The sequence below is a fragment of the Solea senegalensis genome, linkage group LG16, assembly GCF_019176455.1.
Source record: "Solea senegalensis isolate Sse05_10M linkage group LG16, IFAPA_SoseM_1, whole genome shotgun sequence".
NCBI classification, from domain to species: domain Eukaryota; kingdom Metazoa; phylum Chordata; class Actinopteri; order Pleuronectiformes; family Soleidae; genus Solea; species Solea senegalensis.
In genome coordinates, this window is record NC_058036.1 from 8,696,122 (window position 1) to 8,712,156 (window position 16,035).

At 36.8% G+C, this 16,035-nt stretch overlaps 1 protein-coding gene across 1 annotated transcript; it reads left to right on the forward strand.

Moving 5' to 3' along the window:
* Positions 1-1,108: 1,108 nt before the first annotated feature.
* On the forward strand, positions 1,109-15,763 carry LOC122783119 (T cell receptor beta chain MC.7.G5-like). The gene is made up of 8 exons (XM_044047760.1): positions 1,109-1,186; positions 1,309-1,612; positions 4,537-4,725; positions 12,103-12,164; positions 14,812-15,147; positions 15,231-15,254; positions 15,366-15,472; positions 15,561-15,763. Exons 1-8 carry the CDS (start codon positions 1,138-1,140, stop codon positions 15,585-15,587), a joined length of 1,098 nt encoding a protein of 365 aa, XP_043903695.1. The 5' UTR covers positions 1,109-1,137; the 3' UTR covers positions 15,588-15,763.
* The last annotated feature ends 272 nt before the right edge of the window (positions 15,764-16,035 follow it).

The window sequence follows — 16,035 nt, forward strand, 5'->3', positions numbered from 1 at the left end:
ACACATTCGAAATTGGAAAGCGCAATGCAAATGCAAACAGTTTTTCAGACTTTTGAGTAATTAATCCCAAACAAAGGCCTGTTGTTGCTTCATAAACTTTATAAACAACACAAGATGACATAAAAAAAACTCAGATGCAGTCAGTACCATTTAGAAATATGGTGAGTAGGGGAATCACAGGGTACCTCAGGATACTATACACGGTTCACGATACCAATAATATCACGATACAATGATTCTGTAATCATCTATATGAAGAAAACAAAATGTCCATGAAAAGATTTCTGGATTTGTTCACAACATAGAGAACAAAGCAAAGCCTGGCAAGTCAAACTGGCAGGCGCCTTCATTTATTACTTAAAATGTTGATATTTGCCCTGACATATCTATTATCGTATTGCAAGAGGAAGAACAATGATATAATTACAAAATCAATATTTTCACCCGTCACCAATATCACTCAGCCACAATTAAGTTCTGTGCATTTTTTTTTTCTTTCTTTGTCCCTCTCTTGTGGTCACCACAGGGGATGATCCTCATATTTGATTTTTCAGAGATTTTTGTGCCAGATGCCCTTCCTGACGGCTCTAAAGGCGTTTTGCATCTGCACAATATCATAGGGCATGATTTCCGAAAATATACTATACTATACTATACTACGTTGATATCAGCAGCAATATTTAGATTATTTGTCTCTGTGCATGTCCTCACACAGAGCGCCACTGAACATAGGAGCTCAGCTTCGCAGCTGAGACACAATGATTATTAGACTAAAACATTGAAATATGACAATGTTTCTGTATACATCTTACAGAAAGGCCATCTCTGAATGCACTACAGCAGAAGAGTGCGCCTCATTTTACCTTATTAGGTGTCCTGTCTACCTAATAAAATGGTCAGTGGGTGTATATTGTTATTTTTCAATCCCGGTGCTACAAAAAAAGCAGGAACAGTTGAATGAAACTAAGTTAACACTTGAAAATATAATATATCTGTATCTTGAGAAACGGAGTCAACCAATAGATGGAGACACAGCACATGGTTCAAACCTTCTGTCAGGAGGATGTGGTGATGAATAAACCGATACACAAGACTCAACTCCCTGCCTCTTAATTGTCCTCCCATCACTGTCTGACAATGTCTTTATCTACTCAGACGTTTGGTTTTCTCTTCATCTGTTTTCACTGTAAGATGTACTACTGTGTCACTAATTACAAAACAGTAATCATTTATATATTTTTTTGGACTCTTGTATTGTTATTGCTTTATCTGAATAAATTATATTAACTAAATCTGCTTTCTCCACAGGTCAGGTGAGCGCTGTTACATTTCAACCATCTCCTCCTCAGATAGTGAAGGAGAAAACCGATGTCAGGATCAACTGCAGTCACAATGATAATAGCCTTCAGCTAATGCTCTGGTATCAGCAACTACCGGACACTCTGTCTTTGACCCTCATTGGGTATGGATACGCACAAAGCCCCCCAGTCTATGAGGGATCCTTTGAGAAACAATTCCAGCTGACAAAAGAAGACATAACAACAGGGGCACTAATCATTTCGAGTGTGAACACATCGCACACTGCTGTTTATTTCTGTGCTGCCAGTACACAGTGATGTGGTTTGATGTCACCCGTCACTAAAAACCTTGTTGTTATGGTAAAGAACCTATGAGGCAGGGAGGTGGGATTATAATCTCAAAAGTTTTGAACTGCTCTCCTGCCATTAGCAACAGAAAGAGTGATTTTAATTATGCCAAATTAAAAATGGGGTGATTCTTTATAGTCTTGGTTATTGAGGTGTTTATAGCACACATTCGAAATTGGAAAGCGCAATGCAAATGCAAACAGTTTTTCAGACTTTTGAGTAATTAATCCCAAACAAAGGCCTGTTGTTGCTTCCTAAACTTTATAAACACAAGATGACATAAAAAAACTCAGATGCAGTCAGTACCATTTAGAAATATGGTGAGTAGGGGAATCACAGGGTACCTCAGGATACTATACACGGTTCGCGATACCAATAATATCACGATACAATGATTCTGTAATCATCTATATAATGAAAGACAATCATATAACGATAAACCACAATATCTGTTTCACTGAAGAAAACAAAATGTCTATGAAAAGATTTCTGGATTTGTTCACAACATAGAGAACAAAGCAAAGCCTGGCAAGTGAAACTGGCAGGCGCCTTCATTTATTACTTAAAATGTTGATATTTGCCCTGACATATCTATTATCGTATCGCAAGAGGAAGAACAACGATATAATTACAAAATCAATATTTTCACTCGTCACCAATATCACTCAGCCACAATTAAGTTCTGTGCGGTTTCTTTTCTTTCTTTGTCCCTCTCTTGTGGTCACCACAGGGGATGATCCTCATATTTGATTTTTCAGAGATTTTTGTGCCAGATGACCTTCCTGACGGCTCTAAAGGAGTTTTGCATCTGCACAATATCATAGTGCATGATTTCCGAAAATATACTATATACTATATACTATACTATACTACGTTGATATCAGCAGGAATATTTAGATTATTTGTCTCTGTGCATGTCCTCACACAGAGCGCCACTGAACATAGGAGCTCAGCTTTGCAGCTGAGACACAATGATTATTAGACTAAAATATTGAAATATGACAATTCTGATTTGATCATGTACTCAAAACGGACGGAGCAACATAACGAAGACAAGCTAGCTTACCACTTTTATATGATATGTTTGTAGTCGAGCTGTGATATGCAAACTGTTGCTGGTAAACTTTGCATTTTACTTTTTTATCGCCATCTATTTTTGTAAAATGCTGCCACACTGCCGATGTCTTTGACATGGATCTTAGAGGAGGACTGCTCAACATTAAATAAAATCACCAGACGTTCTGTAGTCTTTATCTTTGTCTTTATACTGAAAACAAGGGGGGTGTTCTCTGAGGACACGCTGTGATCTGTGGAACAGGGGTGCTCTGAAAACACCCCCATTAGCACTCGGTACATTCCTCCAGATGAAATCACATTAACCATAGACTGTATGAAATGAACACAGCAAAAACTCGAACCAGAATGTATCGACTGATTAATCGACCAGTCGACCGGGACTTTACAGCCCTAGCTGAGACAATATCGCCATGCCGGTATATTATATATCATTTTAAGTTGCCTTGCGAATGCTATGTTATAAGGCCGACGGCTTCTTTCTGAATCTACAAGCCTAGTGCAGCCACGCATGCTACGCATCACAACAAACATTTGGATGAAAGCATGGCTGACACGGTGCTGGTGGAGAGTGAGCAGTTGGTGGCTAAGAAAAAGAAAAATGTCTCTGAGGTATTTCGGGTTTCGAATTACAGACGAAGAGCAAAACGACGTGATATGCAAAACGTGCATGAAAAAGGTCACAACAAAAGGTGGAAACACTACAAATCTCTTCAGCCACCTGCAGCAGAACCACCGACTGCTGTATGAAGAGAGTATGAAACTATGTGGTGCTGCTGTGGCCGAGGGCTCGCAGTCGCAGTCTGTCTCTCTCGAAGCGAATCGTTGCAAGCTTCATTATTCAGTGTTGTGCCTTATGACTGTAAAAGTAAGAAGTGAAGCGATATAACAAAGGCGGTGGCATACCACATTGCCAAGGACATGGTCACTATAGCTGTGGTCAAGAAAAGGGTTTCATCAATATGTTGAAAGCAATTGACCCACAGTACCAATTGCCCAGCTGTAATTATTTTGCATCTCTACCCGAGATGTGTTTTTGTGAAAAAATTTAGCGGAAAGACTGGCAAAAGTGACGCATTTCGGGCTAACAACCGACATGTGGACTAGCCGCCGTACATGTGCTTAACCGTGCACTTTTTTGAAGATTGGGAGAGTGCCTCCAAACGAGCTATTTTCCAGGCAACCACACTGGTGAACACATTGCCGAGGCTCTACAACATGCCCTAGCAGGGGGCTGGAGGAAAAGGGACTCGTAGCTATAACTACAGATAACATGGGCAACATCATCAAGGCGGTGGAGCTGAATGAGTGGCTGAGGATGCAATGCTTTGGTCACCAACTTCATTTGGCTATTGGTAAGTGTCTCTACATTATAAAGACATTTTTCTTTCTTGTTTTTTCAAAAAAAATATAGTTACACTCACATTCTTTATAAACTACTTTGACTTTCCTTTATAGCGACCACCAGTTTTATTTACTTTTAAATTGCCTTTGGGTTTTTAGATGACTGGAATTGACTGAAAAGCAGATCAACCATATTTATATTTTTAAGAAAGCACTCTGCTGATAAAGTTATGATTCTGATTCTCACAGGTCATGGGATGGATGACATGCGCATCACAACGGCCATTTCCCTGTGCAGAAAGATAGTCAATGGCTTTTCCTACAGCTGACTGAGGAGGAGGGAGCTCTCTTAAGTCCAGCAACTCATCAGCACATTACAGAATCTGCCACACGTTGGAGATCAAGGTAGCTGATGATCGAAAGGATCCTGGAACAAGAGGGGGCTATCACCAAGGTCCTCTCCTCTGACCAGGCACTTAGTCCCCACATGGCAGGGCACTGAGGTACTGGAGACGGTCCAGAAGGCTCTAAAGCCCCTTCAGGAGTTCACGGATGCTTTGTCAGGGGAGTACTATGTGACCCTTTCCTATGTCAGACCTGTCCTTCATCTTTTCAGCACGAGTACCCTGGCAGTGGAGGAAGGTGACAGTGAGCTGTGCAGGTCAATAGTCTACCATTGAGGCCTGCCCAACTGTGTACATTTATTATTTGCAGAGGTATGCCTGCCTATTATACCAGAATATAGGCTTACGTAGGCCTGTGGTTTATTATATTTCTGTTTTCTATGTAATACTGTGAAGCTGTAGGCCTATTTTTGGGTCAGCCTGTTTTCGTTTACATTTTTTGTTATTTGCACAATTATGCCTATAAGTGTAGGCTATTTGCACTGTAGATTTTATTTTTTTACATAATACTTAACATGTTTCAAACAGGCAACACTATTGTTTAAATATGTTGTTATATGCTGTGCTTTGTTGAACAAAAAAACAAAACTAAACCTAAATAAATGGTTGATGGTGAGTACTTGTGGCATGGAGTTAAAACTACACAATTTACCCATTTTGTCAAAATATCGTTATAATATCATATATTGCCATTTGAACAAATAATATTGAGACATGAGTTTTGGTCCATATCGCCCGGCCCTACTACTTTACACACTTTTGTTTATCACACATGGTCAAGATTAAAAAATGGACTTCAGCAAATGTTTAAAACACTGCTTCAGAATGGTAAAACTATTTCACTTATACTGGTCAGATGTGGCCATGATGTGAAAAAGAAAACCAAGTCTATATTATTTTGTGTTTTCTTCAGTGAAGGAGCAGAGGGCAGCAAAATCAAATTTTCTTTTCAGTTTCTTTTCTTTTTGAAATAGCAGTTTGCAGTGCAGTTGCAGTAAATACAGTTTCATCGTTGCATAGTCCATTTTAGTCAGGAGACTACTTTTAGTTGTAATATTTAATTTTTAGATTTTATATCCTGGCCATGCATACATTAATCATTGCATTTGTCTGTTTCAAAGATGGCAGGCCCCTACCCCCGTTCTGAAGGCCTCAAAATCTGCCACCAACGGCTACAACACACAATCATAACCCCACAACCCCCCACCCCCCGACACCTCTCTACAACCACTGCCCTTCCTGACGAAATCTCACTGTGAACTGACTGCAAAAATGTGAGAGTCCTGATAAACTTTTGTAGTAGTTTGAACACCGTATAACAGCATAAAAGCTATAGGGACCCCAAGGGTTCTATGAAGAGGTCCCAGAGGGTTCACAGAGAACAGAGAAAAATAAAAAGAAATATGAATACAAATTTCATAAAAATGAAAACAAGAAAGGTAATATACCCAAGAGTTAGTATATTTCTAATATCAAATAAAATAAAATTCATTTAAGTTGCTCTGTGGTGTTATGTGGATGGATCAGTCTGTTGCTGAATGTGCTAACTCTCAGCTAGTTGCTAAATCATTAGCATCACAGTCAATACTTCATACACACAGCTGTGTCATTCACACACTATTCAAGCACAGCAGTTTGGTAGCTGATAATATGATCATCTGATCAAACACAAGTTTTGATGTGTGTAACCTTTGCATTTCAAAACAACAATACTGAGCTAGCCAGAGCCGGGACGAGGCATAAGCAAACTAAGCTGCTGCTTGGGGGCCCCCTGGCGATAGGGTGTGGGAGGACAAATATTTTATAATTTGAAAGAATCTTTAGATACATCTGAATAGTGTTAATCATATTTATATATACATATACATATACATATATATGTATATATGTATATATATATACATATATTTATTTATTTATTATCCAAAGTGACTTACAATAAATGTATTTTAAAATTTGGGTACAAACAAGAGCTAGAAGTAAGTTAGATGCAAAAAACAGGTGACACTGGTTTGGCGTAAATACCACAGCATTTCAGATAGTGGGAGGGCCCCCCCAAATCAAATTCAGTTTTGGGCCCCATAAATGCTTGGGCCGGCCCTGGAGCTAGTGAATAACCACATAACGTTCTGAAACGTACAGTGGTTTAATAAAAGACAGTGTCTAGCAAGAAAACAATTTTTTAATCCCTGTATGTGACTTTGAATAAACATTGACGTAACGTAGATTAACGACGTTAATGAAAACTCACCCCATAAGAAGATAGAAGGTTCAGGGTGCTGTCGGGTTGCTGGCGTCATGACGTCGTCTCAGAACTACTTTGTCTTATCACGCTGCTCAAGGTGTTCAGTTATTCTCATGTCCTGCTCTCTTTCGGTCGCTCAATAGTCCATTCGTTTGTTGTACATAAGCTCTAGAGAATGTTTGTAACGATAAAGTCTGCTAACTTTTATGCTAACGCTTTAGCATAACGTCCGCTAGCTTAAATGCTAACGAGTTAGCGTAACGTCCACTCGCATAGCAGAAGTGATATCGGCGTCGGCATGCCTCTGTCTTCGTTAACAAGTACAGTCTTCTGCGTTTCCTTCTTCTTGCCTTTCCTTGTTCATCTTTATTCCATGGTAAACACGTACAGCTTCTCGAGGCCCAGTGCAACAGCCTGGCAGCGGCTGCATATTAAGTAGCCATGTGTTTCCTCTGTGACTCGCAGCTGATTGGCCGAAAAAACAAGAAAAGCACTGGAATGTGACGTCACCATTCACAGTGACCAAACAGTCCTAATTTAAATACAACGTTTATGGTTTTAAGATCCACAATGCTGTCACATTTTTATTAATGTTAAAATACATTCTAATGTTAAAAAACAAGATATTTTAGAACATCATAATTTCCAGGTTTGACTAACACCGATCAACATTTTTTAAAGTTTTTAAAGGACCAAACGATTAATTGAGAAAATAACCGACAGACTAATCATTATGAAAATAATCGTTAGTTACAGCTCTATTTAAATGTATAATATGTACTTGGTAGTTGTTAGTTGTGTAATTCTTGTCATATCGGAAGTTTGTTATTATTATGGTATTTTATTTTATTTCAGTCCCTCTCATTTGGGGCCCTCTTTTATGGAATTAGATTTGTGTCAATATTTTCAAACAACACTTTTTAAGAAGCCAAAAATATATCAAATCACAGAGCACAAAGAACAAGCGTAACAATAAAATACAATATTCTTGAATGATTAAATCAATATCTGTTTTGCTTCTTAAAAAGCATTGTTTGATTCCTGATTGATACTCTTTTCACTCAATTAAATGTTAAAATATGCACTTACAGCAGGATGATTTCAACAAATTCTCCACTGAAGTAAAAAGAATAATAATGATTTACATGAAAATAGGAAATATTGAACATTGCTGCATCACCACAAAGAGCAGATCAGCTCAGATAAACATGCAGGTGTTGTTAACATGGTAAATATAATTTCCCCCGAACACTCTCTCACCTGTTTCATATGCTCTTGCCAAGTATGGTGTCTACTATTTTATTTCAATTTTATTTTATTTCAGTGTGCAACAGCCAGATAACAATTCGCATAAAAGTATAAGAGGTTATCAGACACTGACCTCTGCAGGGTTCATGGGAGATTGCACTGCATACACAAATCATCTTCTGATTTGGGGAAAATCAGGATCATTATGTGAGTTATGAAAATATTTCAAAGCAGCAAAGAAGTATTCATACTGTACATATAACAGAAGTCATAACCTCATAAAAATACTTATCATGCTTCACAATTAAACACATATTTTTACTTGATATGAAGCTAGAGAGTGAAATATGTTTTATAAATTTTAATTCAGTATGTTTCAATTCATAGGGACATCAAATACACTAATATTACACAGTATTTATAGTGTGCGCCATAATATAGTATCAGATTAATATATGTGCAATAACAAATTTAATTCATTAAAACTTCATTAAAGTTCATGTTTTTTATATTTATTTGTGCATACTGCGCCTTCTACTCCACTATCATTATTTTTACACTCTTTGAGACTTCTATTATAACTTATATAATAGTATAATCAGTCTATTAACCTACATTATTGAAGTAAAAAACATATAATTATATTATATTATATCTATGATATTAGACATGTTGTGATCTGGCACAATATTTATGATATGATATGATGTTTAGTAGGTTTATTTTTTATAATCGATTAATCGGTCAATTTGTTTCTCAATTATTGGATTAGTTGTTTGCACCATAAAGTGTTACTCTGTTCCCAACCCTCAAAATAACGATTTCAAATAATTATTCTGTTTCAATCATTTCTTTGTTACACGGAGCAAAGAATACAGAAAATAATTCATATTAAAAAAGCTGAAAAATCAAAGTTTGTTTTAAATGTTAAATGAGTCGAGAAATATCTTCATTCTTTTCTTTGTTCGTGCCCACCAGCGACACCTGGTCCTGTTAGCGTAACTGTTAGCAAAGATGGCGGACAATGTTTACATTCTGAGAATGAGGTCCCGTCCCTCTGCGGAATTAGCGTTGCAGTTTCAAGCCTCGGACCAAGTGTCACTGGTGGGCACATTACAGAAAAAAGAATGAAGATATTTCTCAACTCAGGGGAAACTGAGGATAGGAAGCACAATTTTTCAAAAATACTACCCCTATTCTAGTATTACAAAGCGAAATGCAAATCGGTGACATATTCCTATAAGAAACACACACAAAAATCAATGATCAAAGTAGTTAACGATTCATTTAATAACTGATTATAATTGTTGCAGCCCAAATTATAATGTAATGTGATGTAATATAATATACTATAATATAATATAATATAATATAATATAATATAATATAATATAATATAACATAATATGTTATATTATATATATATAGTGACGTGAAATAATGTAATTTAATATAATATAATATAATATAATATAATATAATATAATATAATATAATATAATATAATATAATATAATATAATATTATGTAATATAAAATAATATTGTACTGTAAAATATAATATAACATAACGTAACCTGACGTGACGTGAAATAATGTAATATAATATAATATAATATAATATTGTACTGTATAATATAATATAACATAACATAACATAACATAACATAACATAACGCAACGTGATGTGAAATAATATAATGTAATATAATATAATATAATATAATATAATATAATATAATATAATATAATATAATATAATATAATATAATATAATATAATACAATATAATATAATATAATATAATATAATATAATATAATATAATATAATATAATAAAATATGACATGACATGACATAACATAATATAACATAATGTAATGTGATATAACATAATGTAATGTAAAATATGTAAAATAATGTAAAAGGAATTATTTTTCCCCTCCCCTGAGAGGCCAGTGATGTCACTTCCTCTGAGCGGCCACGAAAAAAAAAAAAAACACAAAAACAAAACTATTTTGCTCTTTTCCTTCCTCTCAGTTGTTTCTTTTCTTAGCTGCTGCAGAAATAGCAGCAGACGTGTGTGTGTGTGTGTGTGTGTGTGTGTGTGCATGGCGCTGCAGTGCCACCTGCACACAGATGGAGGCTGAGATACGCACCATGACAAAAACACTGCAGGTTTTTGTGTGATGCTATTTCACCGTGGGGACAGGGGGCACAGTGATATATTCCCATAGAGCCGCTGTACAAAAACCTCCTCCCATTCACACACACATTGTACACGCTTAAAGAACACAGCAGAGTAGAAAACATCAATAATCTGAAGGTTTACTCTGATATTTAAAGATAAAAACACATTGTGCAGTTAATATTTTGATTTTAAACAATAAATAAACTTTTAACATTCCCAGCTTTTTGATTTCTACTCAAACTCAGCGTCACACAAAGTGGAACGTGATGTGAGCTGGTGCTGCAGGATTAAATCTTCATCCTCCTGGATTATTAGACCACGTGTGACACTGGAACTGAAGCTTACTTGGGAAAAGGAACTAAAGTCACAGTTTTGGGTAAGTCTCATTTTATTAAACACAGGATGTGAAGGACAAAGTGAAATATTGAGCTGAGCAGAAAACACTGTGAACTACGGTAACCCTGCTTACTTTGGCCAAGGAACCAAACTGACTGTTTTAGGTAAATATTTCCTTTTATTTCTGATTTATTCATGAAAATCACTCCACTTTAGAGTGTGAAAAAAAAAGAAAGACTCCCAAGTTTGATGCTCAGTGTTTGTGCACTGTGACAATATCAACGAGGCTTACTTTGGAGAAGGAACTAAACTGACTGTTTTAGGTGAGTCTGAGCTTCCACGGCCTCAATAACATGTTTAATATAAGCGTGAAAAATCAAAAAATGCTGGTGTTAATGTGAAGAAAAGAACCGAGTGGGAAAAAAATCTGAAATATTGAGCTGAGCAGAAAACACTGTGACCAACACTCAGCCTGCTTACTTTGGCCAAGGAACCAAACTCACTGTTTTAGGTAAATATTACGCTTTATTCATTACTGTCACTTGGATTAAAGAGTCTGTTTATTCAGAAGAAAATGAGAATAAATAGTTTATCAAATATAGTTCTGGTAAAGACAGACTGTTTAGTGTGACAGGGAATCTGAAGTTTACGTTGGAGAAGGAAGTAAACTCTCAGTTTTGGGCGAGTGGGAGCTTTTACAGCTTTAAATCATACTCGCGAAAACCGAAATGTCGAGTGTGTGAATGTGAAGGAAACGCTGAAACACGAGAAAGAAATCGGAGATATTGAGCTGAGCCGAAAACACTGTGAACAACAATTACCCGGCTTACTTTGGCCAAGGAACCAAAGTGACAGTGTTAGGTAAATATGCATTTTATTACTACATCTGAGTTACTGTCACCTTGATTTAGAGACGGTGTATATTCAGGGAAAAAAATGATTAAATGCACCAAAAAAAGAAAGAAATCGGAGATATAGACGTGAGCAGAAAACACTGTGACCAGCACTTATCCTGCTTACTTTGGCCAAGGAACCAAAGTGACAGTTTTAGGTAAATATGCATTTTATTACTACATCTGAGTTACTGTCACCTTGATTTAGAGACAAAAGAGAGAGAGAAAAATGATTAAATGCACCAAAAAAAGAAAGAAATCGGAGATATAGACATGAGCAGAAAACACTGTGACCAACACTTATCCTGCTTACTTTGGAGAAGGAACCAAACTGACAGTTTTAGGTGAGTCTGAGCTTTAACAGCCTCATTTTATTCAAAGAAATGTGGAAAAACACACATGTTGAGATATTGAGCTGAGCAGAAAACACTGTGAACTCTGCTTTTCCTGCTTACTTTGGCCAAGGAACCAAACTGACAGTTTTGGGTGAGTGTGAGCTTTTAAAGTTTCATATCATTAAAACAAACTTTAAATAACGAAATGTTGGCGTGAATGTGGAGAAAAATAGTGAAATCTGACACTGAGCAAGCTTAATTAGGGAAAAGGATTATTTGTATGTATTACATTTAATTTAGAGACTTGGTATAAATAAAAAAATGGATGCAAATGTCCTAAAAGTGATTTTAGTAAAGACAGACTGGAGAGTTTGATGCTGAGTCAGTTTACACTGTGACACTGCCAACGAAGCGTACTTTGGAAAAGGAACCAAACTGACGGTTTTAGGTAAATATTACTGTACATTGTTTTAGAGTCACGGTATAAATAATACACAAGCTCCGCTTCATTCAATCATATTTAGAAAATAGAAACGTTGGTGTGAAGGTGGAGGGAAAACCTGAGATATAAAAAACCTGAGATATTGAGCTGAGCAGAAAACACTGTGAACTACGATCCTGCGTACTTTGGAAAAGGAACCAAACTGACAGTTTTAGGTAAATATTTCCATTTATTACTGTGCATTACGTTGATTTAGAGTCCGCGTGTGTGTTCCGAAATGTTGCTAAAAGCGTAATGAAGAGAGAACAAACACAAAGGAAGTGAAAAGGTTTGAGGCTCAGCACGTTTGCACTGTGACAATCGTGACCCAGCTTACTTTGGAAAAGGAACTAAAGTGACGGTTTTGGGTGAGTCAACAAATAGGAATATAGGAGTTTTTTGTTTGTTTGTTTGTCAAAAATAAGTCAAATTGGGCGTCTTAAGTGACCCAAAAATAGCAGATTTGCTGCATAAATGCTGTAAATATTGGGATTTAGTGCGACATGAATTCCACGTTTCACTAAAAGTGCCATTTAAAATAGAATGAATTCAGTTTAAAAGCAGGTAAAAAAAAAACACAGAAAACACAACGTGGTGTTTTTTTGAGTGTGAGTCAAATCCACTGTGTCCAGTGGTTATGAAGCTCACTTCGGCGGAGGAACAAAATTAACCGTTTTAGGTAAGAAATTATAAAACATGTTGTCTATAAGAAGAGAATATTACAAAAATCAAAGAAACAGCAGCTTTGTGAGTTCTTTAGAGTTTGAGTTAGACTCGGAGTTTTAGGTCACTGACGTCAAACACTGTGTCAGTACGAAGCTTATTTCGGCGCTGGAACAAAACTGACTGTTTTAGGTGAGTTTGAATTAAATGGAACGGTGTTTGACAGATTTGTTTTGCAGGAAATCATCAGAAAAGAAGATGTCGGTGTTGGTTTTAACAAAAGGTTAAAGGTTCCAGACACTGTACATTCAGCTGTTCTAACAGTTTGAAGTCAGAAAACCGTCTTTTTAGTTCACGTTATATGTGATGTGGATGGAGTTTGGTGGTTTAATGATGAGGAAGTGAACACGAGAGGCAACAGGACGAGGTTTTGTTCCAGTTGCGAGTCTCTGTGCTCGTACGGCGAAGCTTACTTTGGAGCTGGAACTAAACTCACGGTTTTAGGTAAGAAATAACCACACTGAGTGTTACAGGGACTTGGTTATTGGGATTTAATTGTGAAGAAAATGCACCGACGTGAAGAGAAATGTAAGAATTCAGTTTAGAAAAGAAACTAAAAAAGAAGCTTTGTCTGTGTTTCCGCTGAAGAAAAGCATCCGGCAATAAAACATTTGGCTTAAGGCCCAGAATATGACAGTCAACGTGAGTTCTTATCAGCTCGTGGAATACTGTGAATTACCAGTCAGAGGCTTATTTTGGAGCTGGGACTAAACTCACTGTTTTAGGTAAGAAAAGATCTCATCTTACAACATTAGAGTCACGATTTAGAAAATAATGAGGATTGAAATGAAACAAAAGTATTTATAACGTTTGGCTCGAGCGTGAGTTCTTACTGTGAGTTTCCATTCAGAACTAAACTCTCTGTTTTAGGTAAGACGAGTAAAAGACTTTCAAAGTTACACTTCATGTCACATTTTATTGTGTGATAAAAGAGAACAGAGTCGGTCTAAAGCTTAGCGAGACAAACCGCTTTTCCTGTAGCCTCGTATCAGTGTGAACAACTACAACCCAGCTTACTTTGGCGGTGGCACCAAACTGACAGTGTTGGGTAAGAAAACACGTTCTAGACTTCATTTCTCACCTTTAACTTCACCTAATTGTGCAAAAGTGTTGTTAATTATAAGAAAACAGGACGTTCGGATACAGAACAAGTGTCAATGTGTAGAAAAACAAACACATTTCAGGCGTAAAAAAGTGTTTAATGAAGAATAGTTCCATTCTTATTGATAAGGAGTAGAGAAATAGGAGTTTGTTGACTTGGTCAGTTTTTCACCCGTGAGTCAACAATGTGCTCTGGATCGTATCCTGCTTATTTTGGCGAGGGAACCAGACTAACTGTTCTTGGTAAGATCGTGACATTCATTTTAAATTTATGTGCAGATTGTGTAAAATGTAACGGGGAGTGTGTGGTTTGTGTGACCTGTAAAAAAAAGAAAGAAAAAGAAGCTTGTTTGTCTCGTGACGTGTCCTCATGCCACTTTGTTTATTAATGATTCATAAAGGGTTTATAACGAGGTTCTTACTCTAAGATAAAATGGTGTATTAGTGATTTTCTCCTATAGATCTTTTCAGGGTCTGTTTATACTTTTACAGTTTATAATTATTAATACCTGCCTTTGTGTAAAATATATGAATAGTAGTAATAAATTGTGTTGTTTATGAATGAGTTAATAAGTCCTTGCTGACATGTGAATCTTTTTCCGGTTTCTTTGCTCCATTTCAAAGTTGGACATTTTTCTATCACGGATACATGATGCTGCAGATTTAAAAACACAACAACACTTTAAATTAAGATCAAATTGTAGGTGAAGGGATGATTTTTGCCTCTTTGCTGTCATCGCGTGTGTGGTAAATGTTATGATTTGGTCTTTCTATCGTGTTTGTTTTGCAGAGTATGACGTCAAAGAACCAACGGTGGAAGTGTTTAGGCCGTCGTCAAAACAGTGTCTGAACCTGAAGTCTGAAGAAAAGGAGAAGACTTTACTTTGTGTGGCCAGTGACTTCTACCCAGACCACATCAGCGTGTCCTGGGAGTCTGGCGGGGTGGCGGTCACCACAGGGGTCGCGACTGACAGCTTTGCCGCACGGGACGGCGAGTTCTACAAGATCAGCAGCAGACTGAGAGTCAATGCCGAAGACTGGTACGAGAAGGAATACGAGTGTATCGTCACATTCTTCAATGGGACAAACTATAACAATCATAAAGCCAACATCTATGGTGAAGAAGGTATGTTCATACTCTCAACCTGATCTGGACACACATGTAAACAATCATCTGTTCTTATATCCCATTTCTTATTTTTCTTCCAGCTCCAAAAGACTTCCATATCAGAGGTGAATATATGATTGTGTGCTTCTGTTCATGTCATCAACTGTCTCCACAAAGTCCACCAGATGATTTTCCCCACTTTGAATCACACTTGTGTCTCATGTGAACATTAACAGAAAAATACCTGAGGGCCACACAGACAGCCAAACTCTCCTACACCGTGTTCATCATCAAGAGCAGCATCTACGGAGCCTTTGTGGCGTTTCTGGTCTGGAAACTTAAGGTTTGTCCAAACGCAGCCTTTTAGAAATCAGTCCATGGAAGAGTTCACGACTAATGAAGACACGGTGTCTCCTCTGTGATTGTTTCAGGGTTCAAGTGGAAAACAGAACGGCTGAGAGACGAGCAGACGACAACGAACGACTGAATAATCCCACACGTATATAAGTGGGATATTTAAATTCCGCTCCCGTTCTTTCTGCTTCTTCCTGTTACATACTCTGCAAATAAAGCAAACAAGCAGATTTTTATGGATTGAATGTGTTTTCCTTCTCAATAAAAGTGTTTCAGATAATATTTTGTCCCTTTTTCTTCACATCAGACATCTGCATTTATGCACCATGAACCTGAACTTGAACCATGTTGCATTTAAATTGCAGCCCAATCCGTAATCTGGATTAGATCGGGGTGAAATCTAATGAGTTTAAAACAAAGAGTTTCCATTGAAAATGAAATTGAATGAGTGGTAGATTCTCACCACACTAAAATTATTATCAGACATAACTGCAACTTTTAGTTTCTTTTCATTTCTTTTGCCTCTTTATTTAAATGTTTTTATAGTGTTTT